The 26,228-nt window shown below is 40.9% G+C and overlaps 1 protein-coding gene across 4 annotated transcripts in view; it reads right to left on the bottom strand.

Moving 5' to 3' along the window:
• SHTN1 (shootin 1) overlaps positions 1-26,228 on the bottom strand; it is a 103,968-nt gene that overhangs the window by 48,523 nt on the left and 29,217 nt on the right. For all 4 annotated transcript variants that reach the window (XM_045068923.1, XM_045068925.1, XM_045068926.1 and 1 more), the window contains 6 exons: positions 23,333-23,393; positions 16,641-16,735; positions 10,840-11,008; positions 8,628-8,725; positions 6,467-6,548; positions 3,427-3,521 (listed from right to left, as the gene is read on the bottom strand). In XM_045068923.1, coding sequence (XP_044924858.1) covers positions 3,427-3,521; positions 6,467-6,548; positions 8,628-8,725; positions 10,840-11,008; positions 16,641-16,735; positions 23,333-23,393 — 600 coding nt within the window. The remainder of the gene's footprint in view (positions 1-3,426; positions 3,522-6,466; positions 6,549-8,627; positions 8,726-10,839; positions 11,009-16,640; positions 16,736-23,332; positions 23,394-26,228) is intronic.

The raw sequence follows: 26,228 nt of genomic DNA, 5'->3' as shown, positions 1-26,228 counted from the left end.
ACTACAATGACCAACAAGAAAAAACAGATTCAAAAAGTAAAGGAAAATTTGTCATTGAAACCTGAAGTTAACACTGAAGAAGTACAAAAACGTAGGAAGGCAACTGGCCGTTTCCTCCTTATTGAAGAGGGGAGGGTACAGTTTTTACTTTGGTTTTCATGCTGCTGGTTTTTTTTTTTTCACCCATTTTTCCCATCCCCTCACTCTCCCCTCCTCTCTGGCAATCACCAACTTGTTTTCTGTATCGATGGGTTTGTTGTTGCTTTTTATTTGTTTGGTTTAGCTTTGTTTTTTAGATTCCACAAAGAGGCAAAATCATATGGCATTTGTCTTTGTCTCACTTATTTCACTTAACCTAATACCCTGTAGGTCTACCCATGCTGTCACAAAAGGAAAGATCTCATTCTTCTTTGTGGCCGAGTAATATTCCTGTGTGTGTGTGTGCGCGCGCACAAGTGCATGTGTGCACACACACGTGCACAGCTTTTTTTTTTTTGTAAGATTTTATTTATTTGACAGAGAGAGATCACAAGTAGGCAGAGAGGCAGGCAGAGAGAGGGGGAAGCAGGCTCCCTGCTGAGCAGAGAGCCTGATGTGGGACTCGATCCCAAGACCCTGAGATCATGACCCAAGCTGAAGGCAGATGCTTAACCCACTGAGCCACCCAGGCACCCTGCAGCTTTTGTTTTTCAAATGGACAAATGGAAGTAGGAGTGTGGGAGAAACATTCCATGTTTTCCTTTCCACATCTGAGAACTGTTCATATTTTTTACAAATACTTTTTATAAAAAGGTATATACCTTTTACAAGGAATATATATCCCTTTTGTAATTAAAAATATAAAGCAAATTACTTTATTGAATTCTAGGGCTCCAGACTATAAGCTCCAAAGGGGCAGGGATCACACTTGAATTCTTCACCCTTACATTCCCACTGTCAGCACAGTGTCTGGCTTATGAAGACGTTTGCTGAACACAAGAAAAACCAAAATGTACAAGACCGGCTCTTCTCCTGTTAAACCAAGACCTCCACATTTTAGCAACAGTTTTCTGCTGAAACGCTGAGAGTCGGGGCACCGGGGTGGCTCCAATGGTTAAGCACCTCAGTCCTCATGGTTTCCACTCCGGTCACGAAGCTCACCTGTGAAGAGACTGTAGGACTTTCCTGGGCTCCTCTCTCCACTCACACGCATGCTCTCTCAAATCAGTACATAAATCTTAAAACAAAACAAAACAAAACCAAAAAAACAGCAGCAGCAGCAGCAGCTACAAGTCTATAAACCGTGCAAAGCAGAAGGCGTATGGGTTCTAGCCTAACGTTATTCTACAGAACAGCTTCTGGGGAGCCTGGCTAGCTCAGTCTATAGAACACACAGCTCTCAATCTTGGGGTTGTAGGTTCAAGCTCCAGACTAAGTGTAGAGATTACTTGAAAAAAAAAATCTTAGGGGCTCAGTGGGTTAAAGCCTCTGCTTTTGGCTCAGGTCATGATCTCGGGGTCCTGGGATCGAGCCCCACATCGGGCTCTCTGCCTGGCAGGGAGCCTGCTCCCCCCGCCCATCTGCCAGCTTGTCTGCCTACTTGTGATCTCTGTCTGTCAAATAAATAAATAAAATCTTGGAAAAACAATCTTAAAAAAACAACAACAGTTTTCATCTCACAGTTGTGCAGATAAAATCTAGATACTATAAAACCATCCAGCACGGCTGCAAACACTGAGGCTCCCCATAGGAAGAATGCAAGTGGCCACCCTGGCCTTCCCTCCTCCCGCCTCTGGCTTCTCAGCTGGTGTCAAGGTCATGGTCACTGATCACATGGCCAGTGAAGGGCAGAGTAAATCACTGTCTTCAGATTCTTGGCAGAATCCTGCTTCTTGTATCTATCTTCTCTGCTACTGTGTGGCCTTCAAGTCTTCTTCGAGTGGCTTTGTATTCTAACATCATTCCACGAACAACAGATGGAAAACTGAAAATGTCTCTCAAAGGAAGACCCTGGCATTCGGGTGGAAACAAGCCCACCTTTTCAGTTTGACCTCGGAGGCGTCTTCCCATGAGCCCCCGTCTCCCTTCCCCCGCACTGTGGCTCTCGCTGCAGCTTTCCCAAGGGGCTCTGACACGCCTCAATTTCTTTTCTTTCTTCCAAGTAATAAGAGCACAATTTTTACTCACCTTTCATTAAGCTCTCTGAATAAAATGAATGACAATATTTCAAATCACATCTTGGACTAAACCTTTCCCAGAGTTCATTGCTAGCACAGCTACACTCAGGTGCAGAAAGACTCCTGCACAAAACTCGTAATCTGATTTTCAAAGGTCGTTCCCATAGCCCCACACTTCGTCTTCCTCTAGCACCTTGGATACTTCTACCTACGGATGTTTTACATTTCCATAGCTACTCTCCCTCGCAACCTGTGGTGTGCACCCAGATTCAAAATACTGAGACATGATGGAAATCTCGGGCAGACCAGTGCCCCCTTCACGAGCTGTTATAGTTCTGCCAACCGGTGCCTCACCACCTCCCTGTAAACCAGCCCCGGGCCGCGGAATATCCAGTGACAACAAGTCAACAAAGGGAAGCTGGAATATGAGAAGCTCAAAGCTTATCTCTGACAGGAGAGGAGAACCAGGACTCTGGTGAAAGCCTACAATGATGGACGCACACCACGGCAATGTTCCACAGCAAGCAGAAAGATCAGCTCATGTAATGAGATCGCTAACAGGTGAAGAAAAATACTAACACCATGATGCTGTTATTTGAGATGGTATTTGGAGATGTAACCTAGATTCCTAAGGCTGTTGAAACAGACAGAAATCCTGTACTCAGGCTGGACTTTGCATCACAAGTGGCAGGTATCCCTAAATATAATTTCTTTCCCCTTTAACAGCATTCTATAGTAGGAAATCCTTTTGCAGAGCTGTGCTACCAGATTTCAAAATCTACTTGGTCGGGCTGATAGCATCACCCATTTTACAGATGGTGAAAGTAAAGCCCCAAGGAACTAAAAGGGCTGCTCTCAGGTCATACAATGAGCGACTGACTAATATGGCCAAAATATGAACCCAGATTTCTAACACCTGTTTTAGTGAACTTGACACTATCCCATAGCTGGCCTCCCTTAATTCTAAATGTTAAGTTCTTTTTCAACTTCAAAACATATTTTGGGGCTCCTGGGTGGCTCAGTCAGTTAAGCATCTGCCTTGGGCTTAGGTCATGACCAGGGTCCTGGGATCGAGCCCTACATCGGGTTCCTTGCTCAGTGGGGAGCCTGCTTCTCCCTCTCTCTGCTGCTCTGCCTACTTGTGCTCTCTCACTCTCTCTGTCAAATAAATAAATAAAATCTTAAAAAAAAAACCTACACATTTTGACATGTCACCTGCAAAGTTCTTTAAGAAACACAAATCTAAAACTAGGTCTCTGTGGATGCTTACCTCTTGTGCAAATGATTCTGCCTTCTTTCGAAGGTCCTTCTCCAGCTCCAGGTTTACCTGCATTTCCTCATATTCTTCTACCGCCAGCATGGACACTTAGGAAGACAAGGAAGAGAAATGCATAAAGACCAGTGACCACACAGACTGTCAGGAACATGGATGAAAAGCAGTGTTGCAAAGATTCTGTGTACCGGCACACAGGCTCCTTCAGCCACTGCTGACTCAAGTATGAACAGATCAAATGTTTTTGAGAGCAGCTCGGCAATGTAAATAAAAAATCTAAAACCACTCATACCCTCTGACTTGAGAATTCTGCTTTTAGGAACATACCAGTTCGCCCAAGAGCACAAATCATGAACACATCCAGCAGCTCAGCCCCAAGAGTGCTCTTGGCGTCGCTGCTGAAACAGAGAAATGACCCAGATGGTCCCACGGCAGACCGAGGAAAGGTCAGTGAATGCGCAAAGATACTCATCTTTGTTGGTAATCAGAGAAATGGAAAGGAAAAGCACAGACACCTTCTTAGACTCAGCAGAGAGGGAACTGGCAAAAATCAAGAAGTAGACTTACACCAAGTTTGGAGAGGACACAGGACGATGGGAAAAGACACATTGCCCACAGGAGTGAAAATCTACCTAAAAGTAACCTGGCATCATGTTCTGATGTTGAAGATGAACCTTGGCATTTGGCACATTATGTGAGGGCACGTGCACCAGAAGACGCATGTAAGAATTTTCATAACTGCAGGTCTTGGAATAGCAGAAAACTTGAAAAAACTCAAACAGCCACAGAAAAGACCATAAATTCTGTGATAGACAGCAAATGAAATACTATCAGCGGGGAAAGTTAACATACCAGGGCAAATAGAGACCTCGCAAACCAAAAAATGCACAGGGACATATGCAAGGTGATAGCATGAATATAAAATTCAAAAACATGCAAAGTTAAACAACATGCCACTTAGAGATCTGTACACACCTGGTAGAGCTATAAACAAGAGCAATGATAAAAATCTACGTGAGGGGATGCAAGTGGAGATCGATATGCAGGGGCTTCTAAGGTATCAACGGGTAAAGACGTATTTCTTTTGCTGAGATTTTTTCAGCTTCCATAAATGTTATAAATACATTTAACCAATGATTTATTTATAGATATCATCTTAAGGTTGGAAGAATATACATGACGTTAATAAGTGCTTATCTTTGGACTGTAAGATTGAAATTTTTTTTTTCCTTTTCCATTTGAATCTATGTTTTCCACTAAAAAAATGTATTACCTGAGTAAAAAGAAAAAAATATATATATACGTTATTTTTAAGCTTATTTACATGTTTAAGCATGCTTACAGAGAAATGGCCTTAGATCCACTGAGGCCCAGAGTTAGAGCTCTGAATTAAAGAATCACTGAAGGACAGGAATCTCAAAGGGAAGGTCTATCAAATAGAAGAAACATGAAATCTTTGCTACTTTTTGACATTCTGGGGCCTGTTTTGTTAAATAATGACATAGGCAGGACCGAGGGAGTGATGACGCCATTAGGAATTAGGCACAACACAGGGAGATCTCACACTGGTCTTTCCATCTGCCTCGACACAGGCACTTTCAATCCTGAGTTGAGTCATAGCAATAAAATCTTTAAAAAGGCGCTCTTAATGGCTGCTTTCACACAACGTTCCGCCAGGACACTTCAGCCCTAACTGACTAAGGACTGGTTTGCTGTGTAATGACATAGAATTTCCAACTCTGTACTCTGTAAATCTCCTGCCTTCTCGGAGGGAAGACGAACAGTCTTACTCGAGTGAAGCAAAGTAAGTGATGGTTTGTGGTGTGAATTATAGGTCCCTGAGAGCCAAATGATTTTCAAACCTATTTAAAAAAGAAATTTTCACGAAGGAAACAAAGACAACTATGACTATCTAAAGGCCCGGGGCAACGTAACTGACGCTCTTTTCTAGTCCAGAACACCATAACCAAAACTGAGTTTTCACATGCCCTGGCCCTTCTGACTTGGCTTCTGCAAGAAACTATTTATTTCTTTTGCATTTATTTATACCATCTCTCTCTCTCTTCCTACGGAAAGGGCTCTCCGAAGGCAAGATCCATGTGATCGACCTTTGTAGAACCAACCCTCTGTGTCTAGCACAGTACATCAAAACCATTTCTATCTTCCGGAATGTGGGAGGAGCTGAGAATTGTCAGAATCACCGCATCTCCCACACTGAATTACAAGGTCCTTTGTTTATTCAAAAATCTCAATTCATTCCCCAAAGGTAGAGAACTACCACCAATGACAACAGGGAAATTTCAAAGGTTTCCTGCACTCAGGCATCACTCCCTTGTCCTGAACCAGAGGATGCAAAAACACAGTCCCCGTGGGATTTGATGCTGGGTTTCACAACAAGGACTCCGTTTTCTCTAGAGGTAGCCTTTGGAGAAATCTCCTCACCACGGGACCATGCCTGCTTCTCCTGATCAAGAGGATCATTTTAATATGATTCATATGAACGGTCGTAAATCTCTCATCACTCTGGCCGCTAGACAGTTCTAAGCCAGACTTGACTGCACACAGGCAGGACTGCACGAGACCTCACGGCAAGCATGGAACCTTGTAGAGTGGTATTTAATTGTACTTTTGCTTTGCCCCACTTTGTATATTCTCGTAATTTAAAATGGTTTCATATCATGTCACATGTATCTGTGTAGATATCCTCTCTCTTGGATTAAAAATCACCTACCAAATACATAAATACTGAGGGGAATGCCAATACGGCCATGGTCCCAGGATCCATGTAGACAGAACAGTGTTTTGGTTTGAGGTGGGTCGTACGCTCCTCAAGTGAAGGGACTTTTAGAAGTCCCAAGACCCTAAGGTGGGTGATCAAATAACTGAAAAGAGAGAGACTCGTGGCTAGAAACCAGGAAAACCAAGACAGAATATTTTTGCTCCAAGACTCTTCAGGCACAGGTACAAAACAACACAAAATGTATGCAAACCAAATAAATTACACAGGTATCTGTAAAAAAAGACTGGAAACACTTACCTCTATTGCATTTTTCTAAGACTCTTCTCTGTTCAAGAACTTCTGAGTTTAAAGCATCTTTTTCTTGTTTAACTTTATTTACCTAAAAATGTGAAATTGTGAGGGAAGAAAAGACCCGACATTGTAAAATATGACATAAGGTGATGTGTGACACCCAGACTGCTGTTCAACATTCAACATGAAGTTACAATTTCAGGCAGTAATGGCTTTATCGTGTTGGGCTTTTAGTAAAGTTGTTCTTAAGGCCTCGGGGGTAGCTGTTTAAGCTGGGATATCCTTTGGTAGAGAACTTTCTTACAAATTCCAAATGGCACTGGTCCCTACCCATGTAAATGATTGATATTTTTAATGCAAAAATCCAAGTAGAAAGCACCCAGAAAGTAGACAAATCATGTAGTCAGAGATCCAATACTCAACTTCAATATTCACTTCAAATTCTGATGACATTTAACTTAAGGAAAACAATGCATGAATTTTTAAAATAAAAAACTTTTATGACTTCTGGCTTAAATAAAACACACATAAAAATCTTCCCAAAAGACTTACATTTCTGAGTTAATTTTGACATCAATGGGAAGAGACTATGAAGGGACCATTTTAAAAAAAGAATGTGAAGTTAGGTGTATCAAAGTGGGCAAGTCTCAAATGCACTACATTGAATTTTATAAAGCAGGTACAGGAGTGCCTGGCTGGCTCAGTCAGTGAAGCATCTGACTCCTGATCTCAGGATTGTGAGTTTAACCCCCACACTGGGCACAGAGCCTACTTAAAATACAAATTAAAAAAATAAAAAGCAGGTACATTTACATTATTTAGAAACACTCAAAATCCTATGTATTGTAGCAAAATAAATAAATAAATACACACACACACACACACACACACACACACACACACGCACTGGAATGATAAAAGCCAAATTCAGAATAATGGCTGTGTAGGGGAACAGGGCATGGAGTGAGGGGAATACAGTCAGGGAGAGAGACACTGGGGTTATCAAGACTACGTATTAAACTAGGTAGTAGACATATGGGTGTTCCTTATTTTGTTTTTTATACTCTTCACATGTCTGAAATAGTCGTAATAAAAGGAACTTCTGAAAGGATTTCCAATAATACCTCTAAATGGGAGGGGGACAGGATCATCAGTAAATCATCATAATTGAGGAAGAGAGTGCATCAAAACATGTCTGTCTCTCTCCTGTGGTTTCAGACAAGAAAGAAACTAAGATAATGGTCCTGGAAAAGGACTCTGAATCCATCGGCACACCAGAGAGCCTGTGAACTGGATGCTTTTAGCGTAAGCTCCGTTTTTGGTTTTGGTCTGAATTAGTAGCCGGTGTACTCTCCCCAGGAACGCCACTTCCAAAACAGCATCATCCTTCCCATGCCTCAGCATGTTCCGTAACGCTAAGTAAATGCGAGGCTGACGTTGGTGGACACCACCTCCCAACCTTTCTCGCATCCTGGCCCTTAGGAAAACTGTGAGATACGTATGCAAACTGAGGTAGCTGGGTAAGGTTGCCTACTGAAGGGATCGAAGCCTCAAGGCCTCAGCATTACCCATAAGCCACCTGAGGGATGGGTCTAGAAGCTTGGGCTGTAGAATCTGGGAACCACGGACACCAGTTAAATCATGACTGCAAAGGCAGTTCTCTGAAGCACCATGCACAGAAAGGCAATTATGTGCTCTTGTTCTTAAAGACCATTCAAAAGGAAAAATAAAAAGATTTTTGAAGCACCCACTTTGAACCCATTCTGACATCTATGCTTATGCTGCTGGTACCCAAGAAGACAGCCCTTCCCAACTGAGCCAAACCATCTGATGGCGAAGCCAAATACTTCTTCCCCAGCAGTAATAAAGCAGATGACTTAAATTGCAGAGAGCGTTCTTACAAATCTGCCTCCCATAGTGAAATACGGGGACAACCGCGATACTTCATTGATATTTCGCTGATTTACTGAGCTGGGTAGTGAGTATACGAATGTTCACGATCTTATTTTCTACACCTTTCCGTATATTTGAAACGGAGGGGAGAAGAGAAGGTCAGAACTGGTACATGGTTCTCGTGCCTGAAATCAACTTCCAACAGCAAGTTTTTAACTTAGCCAAACACCCTAAAAACACCAAAAGTCTTGCTTTTCAGGCCCAAGATACATACTTCCTCAATTACTTCTGCAAGTTTGCTCTTGAGATTTTCCAATTCAATTGCTAGTATCTTCTTCTCTTCCTGAACAGATACAATTTGATCTCGAAGTTCTGCATTTTTAAAGAAAAAAACAAGGGGAGGAAAACAATATAAGCAAACTTACTTTTTTAATTTTTAATTTAAATTCAATTAGCGAACTTAGAGTACAACATTAGTTTCGGGTGTAGTAACTTCTAAATTTATCTTAAAAGACATTAATCTTGTCAAAAGAACTGAAAATGCCAGTCCATATGTAGCTTACAATCAAGGTTACTTAACAAATAGAATGCAAATAAAGCAGAGAATGGTGGAAATCTCACTTCTTTGCCCCTGTATGCAGCCACAGTTATTAATCATTTTATACCACGCAATCTCACTGTGTTATTAAATGTACCAGTTCATGTTTTCTTTGCATGCTATCAGCCCACATTTTAGGAAACTATCTGGCATTTTAGAAGTAAATGTTTTAAGATTTCAGCAAAACAAATTAAGGCATATTACTAATTTCCTTTTTATTTTAAAATGGCCATGGGCTCTTGTCACAATAAAATATAACAGACAATGGGGCAGTTGATAATTTGCAGATTTTGATTTGCAGAAAAAAATCCTGACCTGCTGCCAATTTATAGCCCTCAAACGTTATTTGAATGGACTCAAAATATAACCTATTTGCAAAAGGGTTAATTCTAGTAATTTTCTCTCCAGAGTTGTTGGTGCTTTGTTTCTTAATTTATTTCCTAGTTCTTCTTATTGGAATTTAATGAAAACTGTATTACCAAAATGAAACTATTAGCAACCATGAAATGCAAAAGCTTCTGGTAGTAGACGAAAGTTACTCCCACCACTCAACAGTAAAAAAGTACACAAGAGGGGCGACCAGGTGGCTCAGTTTGGTGGAGCGCCCGACTCTTGACTTCGGCCTGAGATCAGCTCGTGATGTCAGGGTCCTGGGATCCCACCAAGTCAGGATCCCACCAAGTCAGGCTCTGCATTCAGCTGGGAGTCTGCTTGAGGATTCTCTCTCTCCCTCTCCCTCTGCCTCTCCTTTCTCTCTCTCTCTCAAATAAATCTTTTTAAAATATATATATATATATATATATATATATATATATATATATACAAATACACATATTAGCACAGAGTCAGTCCTTAAATGGATATCCAAGGCCTCCAGGTTTGCTACTCAGGTTTTAATTGCTTTTAATTAAAAACCTTCTCTGGAGTTATTTATAAATTGAATCAAGATTTTACAGGAGGCCAGCCTGGAAGAGTTCTCAGATCTTATTTCGAAACCTCTTTCTCCACTGGCTGGGTCATGCTGAAGGAGGAACGAGAGACTATACTGTCTCAGACCTAAGAGGAGAGACGAATCATGAACAGAAGAAAATCCTGTAAACTACTCCCTCCCCACCCACACAAATATTAGTTTGTCTTCGGTCCGGGGCGGACAGTCAGGTAACAAGGGCTGTCTGTATCCTCCTTCCCCCCCCTTCCAACTGCAGTTTTATCCAACCCAACATGCTAGTAAGTATTGCTTTTCGCATGCGCCTGATGCTAAAATACCCGAAAAGTCACTGAGCCCCGGACTGCTCTTCTCCATCTGTAACATAAACAGTGTGTACATATAATCAGATGTATATACAATCAAGAATAAAATTAAAGTGTATTTAATAGAGGTTCCATGTGATATTCTACGTGCCGCTGACTGCCACAGTGAGTGGTCTAACCGTGTCTAAGTTGAACACTGCAGATTGCTTACAGCTCAGTGCCTCAATCAGATGAGAAGTCCTTTGAGGGCAGAGACTTAAGCCATCTGGGGAGGAATCCTCCCGAAAGATTCCAAAAAAGAACCAGACAAATGGGAGGCATGGGCTACATATATTTTTATCCATTCTTTCACTTAACAAAATTATCTCAATGTGTAGTCCATATTTTTAAGAATTTTTACAAGCTGGCTGTTTCCATCAAGACAACACTTTCAAAAGTGTGTAATCGCAAATGAGAAAGTGACTCACAATGCACCAACATCACATCGTATCATGATTCTCAACCAGGCTGCTCTCTGGGACATTTAAATCTGAAACTTTTTGAAGCAGGACCCAAGTTCTAAGGTTCTCAGGTGATTCCAATGGGCACCCAGTGCTAAGAAACATTATCCAAAATGTGCCCAGTGCAAGCATCCCACCTTTGATCTGCTTCTGACACTGTACAGAGACACAGGTCTCCGCGGTGCCTTCTGGGTCTGTGCTGACATCTTCGTCATCAATGTTGATCTCCTCGGTGATTACATCTGGTCCTAGCTTGGCCATGTACAACATGCTGATTCTTTTCAATGTTTTATTTTCTTTATTTAGCTAAGGCAAAATATAAAAACAGTCATTTTAACAGCAGTCAAATGAATGTCTTGCATTTTTAAACAATAGACAGATTGAGTGTATTTCTGTCTTACATATTCATCAACACCCACAGCATGAACTAACAATTAGAAGATTCATGAAGTAAGGTTTTATTTATACTTTTTAGTATTAAACTAACTAAAGTTAAGACCTGACACCTGGATTACAGCCAGCAGCATGGGGAAATGCTAGTTCTAACTGATGACATAAGAATTATTAAGACAAGATACCAGTATAGATTTATATACTTAGATTTACTCAAATTTCAACTTATTCCATCCTTAATAGTCCTAATTAAGGCACTTCATTTCAAGAAAATGTTTTCTTTGCTGTTGTGCCCAACCCTTCAAATGTTTGTTAGCCCAGCCCTCCCTCTTCTCTGAACACCTGCTACTCCTCTTCATTGTTCCACAGCATTCCTTTGGGAACAACTGTGTTCCCCCAGAGAACACCCCATCCCTTTGGCTGAAGCTAATCAGTCCGGGGATCAGGCACGTGCGCCTAAGCGTGGTCAGGCGAATCCCTCCTCTAGAAATTTGGAGGCTAGAACAGAGATGAGTTTCCGTCCATGTGTCCAGATATACAGACGCTGTAGGCAAACATGATTCACTACTGAACTGAGAAACAGAGGAAGGGAGTCCACAGCAAAGCCCCAAACGGAGCTGGTGTGTAGAGACACACAGAGAAAAATAATGGAGATGGGTTTCCCACAGGACTCTCTCTGGTCTATTCTCAAAATGCTCCTAGCTCATGGATGCCATTGGATTCCCCAATATCCCTCACTAACAAATTCCTACTTTTTTTTCTTTTGACAGTGGAAGAAAGTACAAGGTATGTTTCTGTTCTCTCTATAAAAAGAGTTATAGTTCACAGCAAAGAGAAGAAATCTTAATTAATTAATGTATTTGTTATTCCCTTTGCAGAAATGAATTGTTCTTTAGTTTCAGTCGCTCAACTACCATCGTCTTCTTCGGTTCCCTTGTTTATGTGCGTACCGGTTTTAGTGCGAAGCACAAAGACTCAACGTGGTCCAAAGCCCATAGAAGGAAAGCATGGTTTCCTTATGTTTTCTCTTCTGAAGACTAAAAAATAAAAGGTCTCCTATGAACACATGCACATATAGAAATGCAACCTCTCTTCTTTCACTCAGGGCTAATGGCGACCAAGACAAGTTCTGAATTAAATAACTGACACTGGAAATAAATAGAAACAGAAACCCAACTCATTGGAAAGCTAATAACTACCTTCTCTACTACAGCTTTACATCAGAGTAAGTCATGCTGGTACTGGCCCAGCTTTGGTCCTTCATTTGTGATCATAATCAAGGCCCTTTAGGGCTTCCCTCAGGAAAAAGTCCAGACCATTTCAAACAGGGAGATCTGATTCTCACCCCAAGAACACTGAATCTAACTATATCCCAAGTAGCCTGATGCGGGCCCAAGAGGTTTCCCAGCCCTCTGAACCCTTCCAAAGCTTCCCCCTGGGAAGCCTCCTGAGCTCTACTCAGGGAATCTCACACAGCCCCTTTCTTCCCTGTGCCCAGCCCACAGCTCCAGCTTCTAGCTCCCGACAGTCCATTAGAGGATCAGGGATAAGACAGGAGCCCATGATCTCTAAGCCTCTCTCCCCTTGGATAAAACATTCTCGTAAAGCCTGCTGTGGATTCCTGGTACCACAGGTGCTACAGCGGGCACGAGCGGCTCAAGGATCCTGCCTGATACTCAGATGGTGCCATCTTCTCCGAATGGCGGGAAAAAAAATCAAAATTGAAGGAAAAAGTGAAAACAGTCAAGCCTTCATTTGTAATTCTGTCCCCTAGTAATACTTAAACTAATGGTTTGCAGCACGCCACATTAGAACCTCCAGAGAGCTTTTACACAATCCCAGAGCACAGGCTCTCTCACAGACCCAACTCTCTGGCGGTGGAACCCCGCAGAGCACCCTCTCAGGGCCCCAGGTGATTCTGTTGCGCATCACTACGAAGAATCTTTGACACAGAGAAAGGAAACACTTCTGTATCTGTTTCTATAAAACCAGAGGCAAGAATCCTGCTCTATAATCCAATGTCTCTGCTCCTAGAATAACTTCACCTTTCACAGCAGTGGTCTCCTCCTCCACGAACTAAGGGTAAAAATAGCCTCTGCCCCATAACGTGCGCACTGAGTGAGACATTACACAGGAAGCGCTTCACACAGTGACGGACATGCAGGAAAAAGCCAGTGTTTGCTCCTGATAGGAACAAAAGGTGTTTGGGGTGTGTGTCTGATTTTTCTTTGGGAATACTTTATCAGCTAGTTTTTTTCAACCAACATAGACATCTGTGCAATTTTCTCTTCTTCCAGGATCCTCATGAAAGCACAAAAACACGAATTTTTGTTATCTGGTGTTTAAGAGGCTCAGTCCTGGGCCACTGTCACAATAATACTTAATAACTTGTTCATTAATTGTTCTACCCTCAAGAGTTTAATGCCTCTTTCTATCAAGCCAGGAATCAGAATCTGCCAGCACTATGTGGCTATAATACAACTACTCTCTTCAACAAAGTTACTAACTCAAGAAAAAAGCCACACACCGGGCACCTGGCTGGCTCATTTGGTAGAGCATGTGACTCTTGATCTCAGGGTCATGAGTTTAAGCCCCATGATGGGTGTGGAGACTACTCTTTTAAAAAAATAAAAATAAAAATAAAAAATAAAAGCCATAAGCAAATTTCTCTGTAACATCATTCTCACATTCTGAAGGAAGAAACACAAGATTTATGTACATAAAGATCTCATGACCATACTAACTGGATATTTTTGAAAACTCTGAATTCACAAATTTTGGCAAAGCAATTTCACTGAGGTTATTATTCATCAAGTTATATATTAACAGCATACTGTCTTTTGGAATGATTCTAAGTCACAAAGCAAAAATAAATCTTTTATAAACCTATAGTAGCAGAATCTTCTACTATGTTCAAATTTAAATAGTTTTTATATTGGGTGCAGCTTAATGAATATTTAAAGATACAAAGTAAGCAAGTTAAGCAGATTTGGACCATATGGTTTAAATAATTGGTCTATATTTATTGGTTTAACCTACACATTTTACCGAAGCATCCACCCTTGCTTTTAAGAAAATTATGCAAATTGCATCTTAAGAACATCCCATTTGTCATTAATTTGAGAGCCAAGATTTAGAAAAATAAGAAGAAATTTACAGAAACTTTGTTGCTTTAAAAATGGAGTCTACTTTCAAAAATGACAATTGGGATACCTAAATCAGGATGTGCTACTTTTTTTTTTTTTTAAAAGATTTTATTTCACAGAGAGAGATCAAGAGTAGGCAGAGAAGCAGGCAGAGAGAGAGAGAGGGAAGCAGGCTCCCTGCTGAGCAGAGATTCCAATGCGGGGCTTGATCCCAGGACCCTGAGATCATGACCTGAGCCGAAGGCAGAGGCTTTAACCCACTGAGCCACCCAGGGTGCCCCAGGATGTGCTACTTATTGATCATTCATATAATGAAGCTTCCAGACTTTGCATTCAAAGCTGTAGTATCTTCCAGATCCAATGAACATCTATAGGCTTTCTGACCTATTTTTATTCCAAGTCCCACAAGGCAACATTGTAGCCTCAGAAAGAAACCATATGGCCACTTTGAAAGACTTCATGAAGAGGACAAAACCTGTAAGTGAAGGATCCTCTTGTCAAGACTAAATTATAAAACTGACCTTTGAGATTAGTAATACAGTGGTTCATAAACAGGGACGGACGAAGACAACAGTCCCCTGGCAGCTTTCTCAGCACACACCTGGCCTGGGGCACATTCCCAGCATCAGTGGGTCTAGGATATTCTTAAGAAATCAATGCTGGTCCACCCTGACACTTGGGACAAGGCAACTGTAGAACCCCAGAGAGGTTCATTCTCTTGCTCAAAGTCACCTGTTAAAAAAGGGGGGGAGGGCTCAAATCATTTTTTTTAAAAGGGTTTACACAGACCTGTGAGTAGAGTGCATCATGAAAAAAGGGAAGTCTGTCCCTTTCTCCCTGCCGTCCTAACTCTAGTCCATCCTGTCATTTGAGAGGAGACACAGCAGTCCAGAGACCAGAACTAGTAACTTGCCCAAAGTCACATATGCCCAAAATGACATCACTGGGAATAAAACTCCCAAATTGTTGCTTTCCATTAATTCTGCCAGTCCTGCGAGGTAGTCTGTGTTCTCATTTTGCAATGTATTACTGGCAACAGGGATACTTATGGATAGCAAGAGAAAATCCAAGGACTATCTTTAGCTACTGCGAGGTTCAGAGCAGTTAGTATGCTCCCAAGACATTTTTTTTTCTATCTGTTCCCAAAGAAGGAATAAAGGATATGAAAAAGAGGATTCGCCTCTGCCTTTGGCTCGGGTCATGATCCCAGGGTCCTGGGATAGGGCCCCGCATCCGGCTCTCTGCTCGGCGGGGAGCCTGTTTCCCCCTCTCTCTGTCTCTGCCTGCCTCTCTGCCTACTTGTGACCTCTGTCTGTCAAATAAATAAATAAATCTTTAAAAAAAAAAAAAAAGAGGATTCACCCAGTTTTGCAGACCAGTGAACACTTAATGAAGGGTAGCGCAGAAGAAATGATAGGAAAGCACCCATGCGATCACTGTTTTTAAAGCAATGGCCCATAGTGCTGTGTATTCTTCAAAGGAATAACAGAAGAGAAGTTGCATGTACATGTTTATATTCTTGGGTTCTGACTGTATTATCTTATGAATTCTAATGTAGTGTCATTACACAAACAATTAAGCAAATACCTCCAGCAAGCACACTGCTAATGCACACAAATTAAACAGAGAGATACATAGACAGACTGGCTGATTGATTTGAAGACTTTCAGTGACATCCAAAGACATACTTTGGAGGGAGGTGATGGGGAAGAGAGAAAGGCACACAACCGGCATTACTAATGATTTTGGTTAAAAATTGCTGTAATCCATTTTCTGATGAAGTGGTTCAGATGCATTTTACCCGACCCAAAATACGTAAGACAGAGATAAAAAAAAAACATTCTTTAATAATAATGTACTTCTGATGAGACAGAATATAGAAAATTACACTCTTGGTAAATTCATCAGCGAGAAGCAATCAGTGGAGCACTGGAGGTCACCTTTAGCATGCCCTCACTCTGCTTTCACAAATAATCACCTGAAATGTAAGGCTGGAGGCTGACTTTTTCATCTAAATCAAATGTGAAACACTCATTGCCCCCTTTATGCCACACCAGGCTCATTTTAAACTTGGCGAATGTTTTCACCCAATGCTCAGACATTAAGAAAGTCCAGTTGAAAGATGGACTCTGGGCCATTTTTTAGAGGCAGAAAGCACCAATGCTGAAATACACACATGTAAATGCCCCTTTTACAATGGAAAGAACCTAGGCATTAAGATATTTACATAACCCTATTCCAGGGCTTTGATAATTTACAGCACTTTACGACACTTCTCCTCATCAGAGCAGAGGCAATGGGACTAGACAAGCAAAAGCAGGTAAGAGGCCACTCACTCATCAGAAAAGAAGTTGAACTTAAAAGGCACAGGTAGAATTCCCTCATTTGAAGAGTCTCACCTTTGTCGCCAGAGCCTCAGCACTCTCTCGACAAGTCTTCTCTATTTCAAGATGGTTCTGCATAAAATTGACTTCCTCTATAACCATGTGAGAAACTAGGAATGAGGGGGAAAAAAGTCTCAGCATTCAGAGATTAGTCAGCGATTCCAGAAGCCCACACGTTGTGTCCCATGACTCAGAATACTTCACTTCTTTAGCTCGCCAGGCCTTCATCGGGTATGGAGGAGGGAAAAACAAAAAAACAAAAAACAAACAAACAAACAAAAAAACAGTCTTGAAGCTGCCGCCCTGATTAAATCTTAGCTAATATTTGGACGTGGAGGGGGAAAAAACGCAATGAAGAGCCTTCATTTCCAATGCACACATTTTTAAGAAAGCTAGTTAGGCTGCCTTTAAGTGTCTTTATTCTATGCAGCTGTACACAGAGTCTTAGACACGTCCACTAACTTAGACGAAAGAATCTCTCCTCAATGAAAAGTGGCAAACGTGGTTTCCTTTTCTTAGCGAGACAAACCCCTGGATCTAAGAAGGAAAATCAGCTAGCAAGAAATTTTTAAAATTAAATCTTAACTTGATCTCCTTCACCAGAATAACAAGGTGGCAATTGAGCTCAGGTCAGCATGCAACAGCCTTCTCTATGAGAGACAAAGTAGTTACTGTGATTTAATAAACTCCGGGGCAGAAAAGTACAGCAACCCCAGTTATGTACTCGATGACGATGAACGTGGAGCCTTCTTGCATCACAGACTGTCAGGAAGATTGGAAGAAAAATGCAATTTTACTGGACACTTTACCAATGCTTGAAAAATAGTAATTTTCAGGCTCTTTCAGTAGCTGGTTTATACAGATTGAGATTCAAAGGTACAAAGTAATTTAGAACCTGAATTATACTTCGAAGATCATCTGAGAGAAAAGTGCCAATTCCTTTCCCCAACATTTTTAGTTAAAAGAAAATGCTCAGCATCTTAAACCTCACTGTGGACGTGTATACTTATTGACATGTGTTTGGCTTAAAAAAGAAAAATGAAGTACACCCAAATGTGAAACCCAATGAAGTTAGGCAAAAAGCACTGGGGCTCACATAACACAAAGAGAGATTACTTTTGCTTCATTTAAGCTTAATTAACCTGCAATTATGATTAAACTCAGGGGAAAAAAATTTCTCTCCAAATTAAATACAAAAATGTATTACTTCCTAAGTCTGTCCAAAGTTCTTATTATGTTAATATTCAAATTCATAAAGCAGCACTAAATGGCCAGAAACATCTCTAACCTTGACATTTTTTCAGGGGTAATAATAATCTGCAGCAAATGCAGGCCAACCAAAAACCACTTAACTAATTAGTAGTTGCAGTCACCGAGAAAAACATGAATCAACACTGTTATTACAAGTGGCACATTTGAGTGGCATCTAATTATGACTTGATGAGCACGATACTTGCATTATCAACATTACTACTGCATCCCATCAGGGCCTAAAAGCTGCTGATGGCATTGACTTCGAGAAACTCCCACTCAATGGTACAGCAGCACCCAACAATCGGCTTGGCAGGGGCCCCCCTCACTAAATGACACGTTAAGCGTAATTACTGGTAGACATTGTAAATAAACAGGATTGGAAGTGAAAATTGTACCAAGTGCATAAGACACAATCTGACACATTGGAAGTGGCAGCCTTAATTGAGAGTTTCTTTGACTGCTCAAGATCATTTCAACTGCATTTCTCAGAGGACAGTGATTATAACTGTGGAGACAGACGGCATAATGGTATCAGCACTGCTGACAGAGCAGTGAATTAAATTGTATCTGCTGTTGTGTGAAAGCCTTGATGAGAGGTACAGATGCCTTAGTGGTCTTATCATTATAACACAATGGTCATGTTGTCATCAACCTTTCTGGCTCCAATTGAAAAGAAATGATTGTGTGTTGAGGCTCTGCCCCCCCTTCCACACCACCCCCCTCTCCTCTTCTATCTCTTGTTCTGAATAGAACCAATTTTCAGAGAGCTATGAAATCACGCAATAGGTCCTAAAATGCAGCTGCTTGGCATACAAACGGGTCCCCATTAAACTGGAATCACACACAATATGTGTTTATGCCAGAAGAACAAATAGAAGCTGAACACAGGCCAAGTTTATTCACACACACAAAGCCCATGTAGCTCTTCATCAATATAATTGCCTTTTATATTGTAGTTTAAATAATAGGCTCTATTATTTCCTTAAAATCCTAATATTCTTGGCATTTTATCACTATGTTTACAAGGTAGGTTCTTCAAAAATGTGAAGGAAAGAGAAAAGAAACCTATACAATTTTTACAACATCAAATATTACTTTGAATTTTTAGCCTTAACTACTTGACTTCTTCTGCCACAATCTGGTATTTCCACCATCATAACAAAAACATAAACACTCTGCATGTTTCATAGGAATTTGACTTTTTATTCAATAACATTCTTGCTCATGGAAGAGTAAGGAAAAATCATTCCACATAGCAAGGTTTAGGCCCAGCAAAAAGAAACACACACACACACACACACACACACACACACACTCACACTTATTTTCTGAACATTTTGTAAAAAGCTGCCCTGTAACTTAACTTGATAAACTTACATAGGCAGCACTAGCCACAATTTTCTCCAATTCTCATACAGCAGGCCCATCAGATAGGTTTTTTTTCTCTCTTCCTCTAAGAGAGAACAGTAGAAATCAAAAGTAGTGCTTTGATTTCTAGTTTAAAAAATTATCTCAATGCTAAGTGGGGAGTAAAGACACCCACCTATTCACTTTCTATATTTAAAAGAAAAGAACATGTTTCAGAGGGCATTTATATCTTTAAAAAGCAGACCTCATTTCCAAAACTACAAGTCAGATTACATGACACAAAACAGACGTTTTTGCAATATGTAATTTTATTTGCAACTTCCAAAGGATGAAAGTTTTTAAAAAAAAACAAAAAGAAAACCAAACCTTTCATTTGTTCATTTAGTGACTGGCTCTATGTTGCCAAATTCAGGCTTGTCTCCTAACACCCAGACCAGGAATGACCACTACACCTAACATAGCTCTGATGTGGATGACAGGAAGGGTTCAAAAAGAAGAAAGATGAATTCTAGACTTTTAGAAACACGTATTGAAATTGTTATATTTATTTACGATAAAATTATCATTAAATGATATGATGAAATGAAATGATATGATGACTGAATTCATTTCAAAATGATCTGAGGTCGGTGAGAATGCATGCGTGGACAGCGATGAAATGCCTGGCCACGGGCTGGTAGTTGTTGAAGCTGATGATGAACCCATGGGGCTTCACTGCATTATTTTCTTAGTTTTATATAAGCTTGATCTTTTCCATAATCAGAGTTGTTTTTAGTGACTCTCACAACTCAGAAGCATAACCTGAAAGGGCATCCATGAGTGCTTCCACCCGTCCAATTGAACCAGCAAAGTCTGTTTTTCCTCTTCACGACCGCAAAGCACCCTGACATACTTGCCATCACAGAATGGGGGGCAACTGGGACTTTATCTTTTTGACTTGTTTTTGTCTTCTATTAACTTCAAGCATCACAGCTTTACTCATGTCTGACCGTCCTGCACCTGACATACTGCTGGGTATGTGCTACATAGTCACATTTGTGTTTGTGTTTGTGACTGGAAAAATCTATCAGGCCTATGTTCGTCTGGGAACACCCCTTTACAAGAATGTTCTCTCTAGAACAGAACTGCTTCGGACACAACCGCTATCACTGACTGTTGGGCCAACTCTGTGTCCAGCCTGTGCTAAACCCGATGTGCTCTGTCAGGATTCCTCACGTCAGTCTTACGAGGTAGGTATGTAATATCACAGCAATTTCTTACTGGAGAACACTGAAGCCCAAAAAAGTCAAGTAACATACATCCCAAAATACAGTCCTAACGTGTAAAGCCCAGCTAAACCAACTTCTAGAGGACTCTGATTTTCTAGATGTCTTTCTAACTTGTATTCAAATGTGATACCACGCGTGGGATTGACGTGAGCGCAACTCCTCTCCATCCAGCCAACTCTCAGCAACGCCTAGATGCAGGACGTCTCTGCAGCTCATGTGGAGACATACCGTCTACTCGCCAGCGATGTGAGATCGTCTGACAGGTCTTCACGCGTGTGCAAACACGGAGGAGAGCTGGCAGGCGTGCGGGGGACATGGGTGTGTCCTCACACACCGCAAAGGCTCTCAGGTTCTGGCTGAAGGACTGGAAAGGCCTTGAGTGACTTCTTCTCTCACGTGAATCTGTCTTCCTAGGGACAGATTCACATGAATCTTTGCTCTGCAGCGGGGCTCTTTGTGCAGGAAGACAGGAGGAAGGCTCGGGCAGAGCTGATGGAGGCCAAAAATGGCGGGGAAATACGGACGAAACCGGCTAAGAAGAGCACAACCAGCGAGGTGAGCACAGCCCTTCGGCTTAACGGGGCTCTTCCCTCACTCTGAGATCTGGGCCTCATTAGGTATACATGACAGGCAGGCAGATTTCAACTTAGCACCCGAAGATATTTCCCCAGGGCTGTCCAAGCGCCAAGACCAGGCTCTGCAAACGAACCCGTGAGCAGGCTCATGGACTCTTCATGCCGAAGGGGCTCGGGCTCTGGACGGGACAGTCAACGAGATGGCAGTGGCAGCAGCGCACGTTGACTGAGCACTTAAACTCTAACACCAGGCACTGTGTTCAGCACTTTCTCCATGAATTATCTCATTTGTTCCTTGAACAGCCTCGGAGGCAGGGTCATTTATCCCAATTTTACTAATGCAGAAATTGCTCAGGACTACGTGGATTCACAGCACAGCTGCTTTTTCCTGCTGGCAACCGCTGTGCTCCCTTCCAAATCCGAAATCCTGCTCCCTGTTCAGAAGTCATCAACCATTTACCCCAGACAGAATGTTTTAACAAGTATTTAGAATTTTCATCGTCCCCACGTTCTGTTCTTTTGAGTCAGAGAAAAGAGTCGGCATTCTGTTCTCCTGCCATCCAAACTTTAAATTAATTAAGCAGACTTAGGATAGTCAAAAATTCAACGCATACAACAATAAAGATCATTGTACTAACCTTTCAGCTGATTCTTTTAGGCTCTGAGTTGCTCGTAAGGAAAAATGTGAATTTTTAAAACTGTCGAAGATATTTAGAGGAAAAGACAAAGAAAGGGGAAAAGGAAGTGGGAGAGGAACGTTTATATGTTACTCTAAAGGTAGGTTGATTTGGGGAGAAGCTCCTTCCATTTCTGCAGAACACAAGAGGCAAAATGCCTACTACCTGCCCGACCAAAGCATTTTATGTTAAGTCCAAACATAAAACCTTGAACTATTCTTACTACACACAGCATTCCAACCCACTATCAATAATTAATTTGAGAACATGAATTGGTAACAATGTAAATGGTATAATTCTTTCAGTGTGACCCAGTGTCAGCAAAAGTGGAAGAGTATCAAATTAATCCCGCCTTAGGGAACAAGAAAGTTCTACACAATCGCAGTTTGTATATTCACAAGTAAGAGATATTTCTGTCATAGCATATTGGCCTCCAAACGAAAGTACCAACAACAATATTCCCGAGACTTTTTTAAAGCCAGACACTTGAAATAAACTGGGTACTGAAATGAACTATAATGCTCCATTTTCATGCCTGTTTAACCTTCGACAAGAATAAAATGTTCTGTTGCATAGTTACCAAGTCAACACTTTATGATATAATCAAACAGCCTAACACAGCATCTGCAGAAAGACGGAGAAAGGCCCTGCTTCCAAGGGGAAGGGCAACTTTTCCTGCTAGAGTCTAGTCCTTTTCCCATGACCTATTTCCTTCTGATCCTTCTGAGTATGATCAGATACATTCTATCTTAGTGGACAAGGTAATGACAGATTGGCATGGCATACAAGAATACCATAGCAAACATTTAGCACATTATTACAGCTTTTGTGGGAATACAACATTCCTTGGTGAGAAGGCCATTACAAACATTCTGACTCTTAAAAATGTGATAGTTCTGTGAACTACAATTCCTTTTCTATGAATTAATGTAAGAAACAAATCAGACCACTATGAAGATGTATAAGAATACCCTTATACTTGGCATTACTTAGAATATCTAAAACTCAGAAATAATCCATCTATCACTGAAAGAATGTTCAAATAAATTAGAGTACTATCATGTAAGAGAATACAGAAAAAAAAAATACATCTCTACTGACATGCAAAGATGACCACAATACACCACTCCCTGAAAAAAGCAGGTTGTAAAACTGAATGAAAAGCGTGACTTTATTTTTTGTGGACATAAATACTGCCCACAGATAAAAGACCAAGACAGAAAGACTATAGAATATTAACACTGCCTTTTCTCAAAGAATCAAGATAACAAGTAATTTTAGTTCTTCTTTAACTGTTCTGCATAGTAAAGTTTTTTATATAACAAGTGCAAACTGTCTTTTATAATAACATACTATTGAAACAATAATATTCATTCCATTTGTTTGAAAATCACAGTAATGCCAGGACATTTTTGGTGGGGGGAGGGGGCAGCAAATAGGAAGACAATTCTTGCTTTCTTGGAAGCCCAATGCAGCAGCAACTAAACATAGGGGACGTGTCTGCCCACATAATTCCCAAACATAGTTATGTGCGTTACAGTAATTCCAATGAAACGCTTACATACTTTTCTGAAGTTCCTCCAGTTTTTTAACAGCTTCATCTCGTTCTTGCCTAATTTTGTCACACTGAAAGGAGACGAGACACAAATGTTAAATTTGTTTCACAAGTTTGCGAAGGCAAGAAAGAGCAAACCTATCAACAGCAGCAGTTTTATGAAAACAAAAATTAAAAATCCTTAAAAAGCATTAACTGTCACATGGTACTTGGGCTACTCAACCGGCATGGCCTTGCACCATCTGTATCTGGCCACTTGCCTTGGACCTTCCAAGACAATGAGTCCTCTCACTGCTCATTATCTCCTCAGGAACAGACCAATTTAACATCCTTGCATTCAAATCACATTCTTTAAGAGAATATATGTGCCTCTTTTTGCCTTTTACGGTCTTCCCTCCTCCCAGTGTTTTCAGTAAGTAGGTATTTCAGTAATACAGTGAACACCCCATGCACCCGCAGGTCAGATTCCCTGAAACTGGGTAGCGACGAACTCCCAGAACTATCCAGAACACTGGTGCACAGCCAGAAGTGACCCCGACTTGAAGACAAACTGCTGTCGTGCACCCCTTGAAATCCTCAGTTAAGGGGAAAATATCCTCCTATCCTTAGAATTCCAAAGAGAAGGTGGCAAATTAAAATGAGAAAAGATAAAATATTCCACAATAAGCATATATTATTAACATAAACTACTTTTGAGTTTTAAAAGGAAGGAGGACTCACTGAAAACTAGGAGGAGGGAATACCATAAAAGGCAAAAATAACTACTAAAGCATGAGGACCTTTCTGGGTATCTGGTATAGAAACAAGTATCCAATATTTTAACATGCCCTCGAGGTATGAATGAATTTTATAAAAACTTCATGTTCATTATGAGGACTGATTCAACTTACTATGAATTTCACAAAGCAGGTTAAGTATAAAACATTTTAGAAAGATTTTCATCAAAAATGTCTATGACTTTAAGAAATGATTTTTAACTTATAAAGGCAGTAATTAAAATCTGAATTTTTCTGAAAATACTATAATACTATAACAAGAGAGTCATGTGAGTAAAACACAACTTAATTTTTTTTTAAGATTTTATTTATTTATTTGAGAGAGTAAGAGAGAGCATGAGCCAGGGAGAAAGGGAGAGGGCAGAAGGAGAAGCAGACTCCCTGAAGAGCAGGGAGCCCCGACATGGGACTCAATCCTGCGACTCCAGGATCATGACCTGAGCAAAAGGCAGACGCTTAACCGACTGAGCCACCCAGGCACCCCAGTAAAACACAACTTTAAATGATGTTTTAATCCTACTGTGCCATATAAATATATTAGGATTTCATGCCTTTGGATATTTATTATTTCAAATTTCAACAGCTAAAAAATTATGATGCCACTGATAATTTGGAAAGCCCAAATTAAGACAGTGAGATAGTCTCATCTAAGACTGGCAAAAACTGAAAAAGTCTGCTGTCAGTTGAGGACTGTCACATACAGTGACACGTGGAAGCTGGTGGAAGTGTCAACAGACGTAACTAGTTTAGAAATAAACCATCAAAGCTGAAAGTGCACACACCCTATGACTCAGCAATTCCACTACTGGTTTTTGTTTTTGTTTTTAAGTTTTAAGTAATCTCTATACCCAGCGCGGGTATAAACTCACCACCCCCAAGATCATGGGTCACATGTTCTTCTGACTGAGCTAGCCGGGCACCCCTGCAATTCCATTTCAAGATTCTATTACTGGAATTTCTAGTAACATTCTACAGATAGGTTGAGCATAAATCATGGTATATTCATGTAGCATGCTAGAGAACCACGACTCGATGATCGTAAGCTGCTCGTGTCAACCTACACCTCAAAAGCCACAACGGTGAGTAAAGGAATTGGAGAATCCAGGTCAATATATACCTTAAGTAAATAAAATCACTTGATAGACTTGGGCTGTAAATGTATATTTCATGATATATATGGCATACATAAAAATATAAAAACTCAAAATAGAAGGATACATACAAAATTTATCACAGGCACTCTCTCTCAAAATACAGGGAAAGGGCAAGGGCCCAGGGCTGGGTGACACTGAAGATCTTCATTTTTATCTGTAGCATTTTTTTAAGTTAAAAAAAAAAAAAACAGTTAATTCTTTATTCTAAGATGTTATTTATTTGGGAGAGATGGACGGCGCCCACGAGAGTGGGTGGAGGGGCAGAGGGAGAGAAAGACTCTCAAGCAGATCCCCTGCTGGGAGTGGAGCCTGACGTGGGGCACCGTCCGATGACCCGAAGATCATGACCTGAGCCGAAACCAAAAGTCAGACGCTTAACTGACTGAGCCCAGCAGCTGCCCCAGAATGACAGTTAGTTCTGTCAGTTACATATTTGTTGTTACTCTCTGCCCTTCTTTGGGCTTTAGAATATTTTTTTAATTTAAAAAAATTAAGTCAACTGCTCAGTCTTCCCCTTCAATGTGTCAAGAACTGAAACTTGAAAAAGCTTATCTCCATCCATGTGGGTAAACCCATTCCCGCAAAACAACATGGACCAAGTCCTAATGCTACATGAGCAAGGCTGTTTACCAGCTCCTGACTTGGACCCTCCGCAGGAACGTCAGGCTGGACTATTTCCTTAAGGAGGATGCATATTCTTTCATCAAGGTTTTCTCAAGGAATCTCTCCTCTGCCAAAAAAGTAATGCTGTCTAATACAGTTTCTAGGTCCAACTTAACAGATAAACTATCTTGATTGATTTCTGGTGTTTAAAATTCTGAACACTAGAGTTCTGGATTCTCAAATAAGCTTGTGGAGATCCTTCCCCGGCCAGAGAGTAGAACCCTTAATTTTACGAGATTCTGGTCAGCAGTTTCAGGAATGTTCCTGTTTCCTAGAGGCTGTCTGCATACCCACCTCCAACAAGGCAGTTTTG

The sequence above is a fragment of the Mustela putorius genome, unplaced genomic scaffold (genome assembly GCF_011764305.1).
Source record: "Mustela putorius furo isolate JIRA1106 unplaced genomic scaffold, ASM1176430v1.1 tig00003909_pilon_pilon_pilon, whole genome shotgun sequence".
NCBI lineage: Eukaryota > Metazoa > Chordata > Mammalia > Carnivora > Mustelidae > Mustela > Mustela putorius.
The sequence above is the reverse complement of the archived record's forward strand: the minus strand, read 5'-3'. Positions and strand labels throughout refer to the sequence as shown.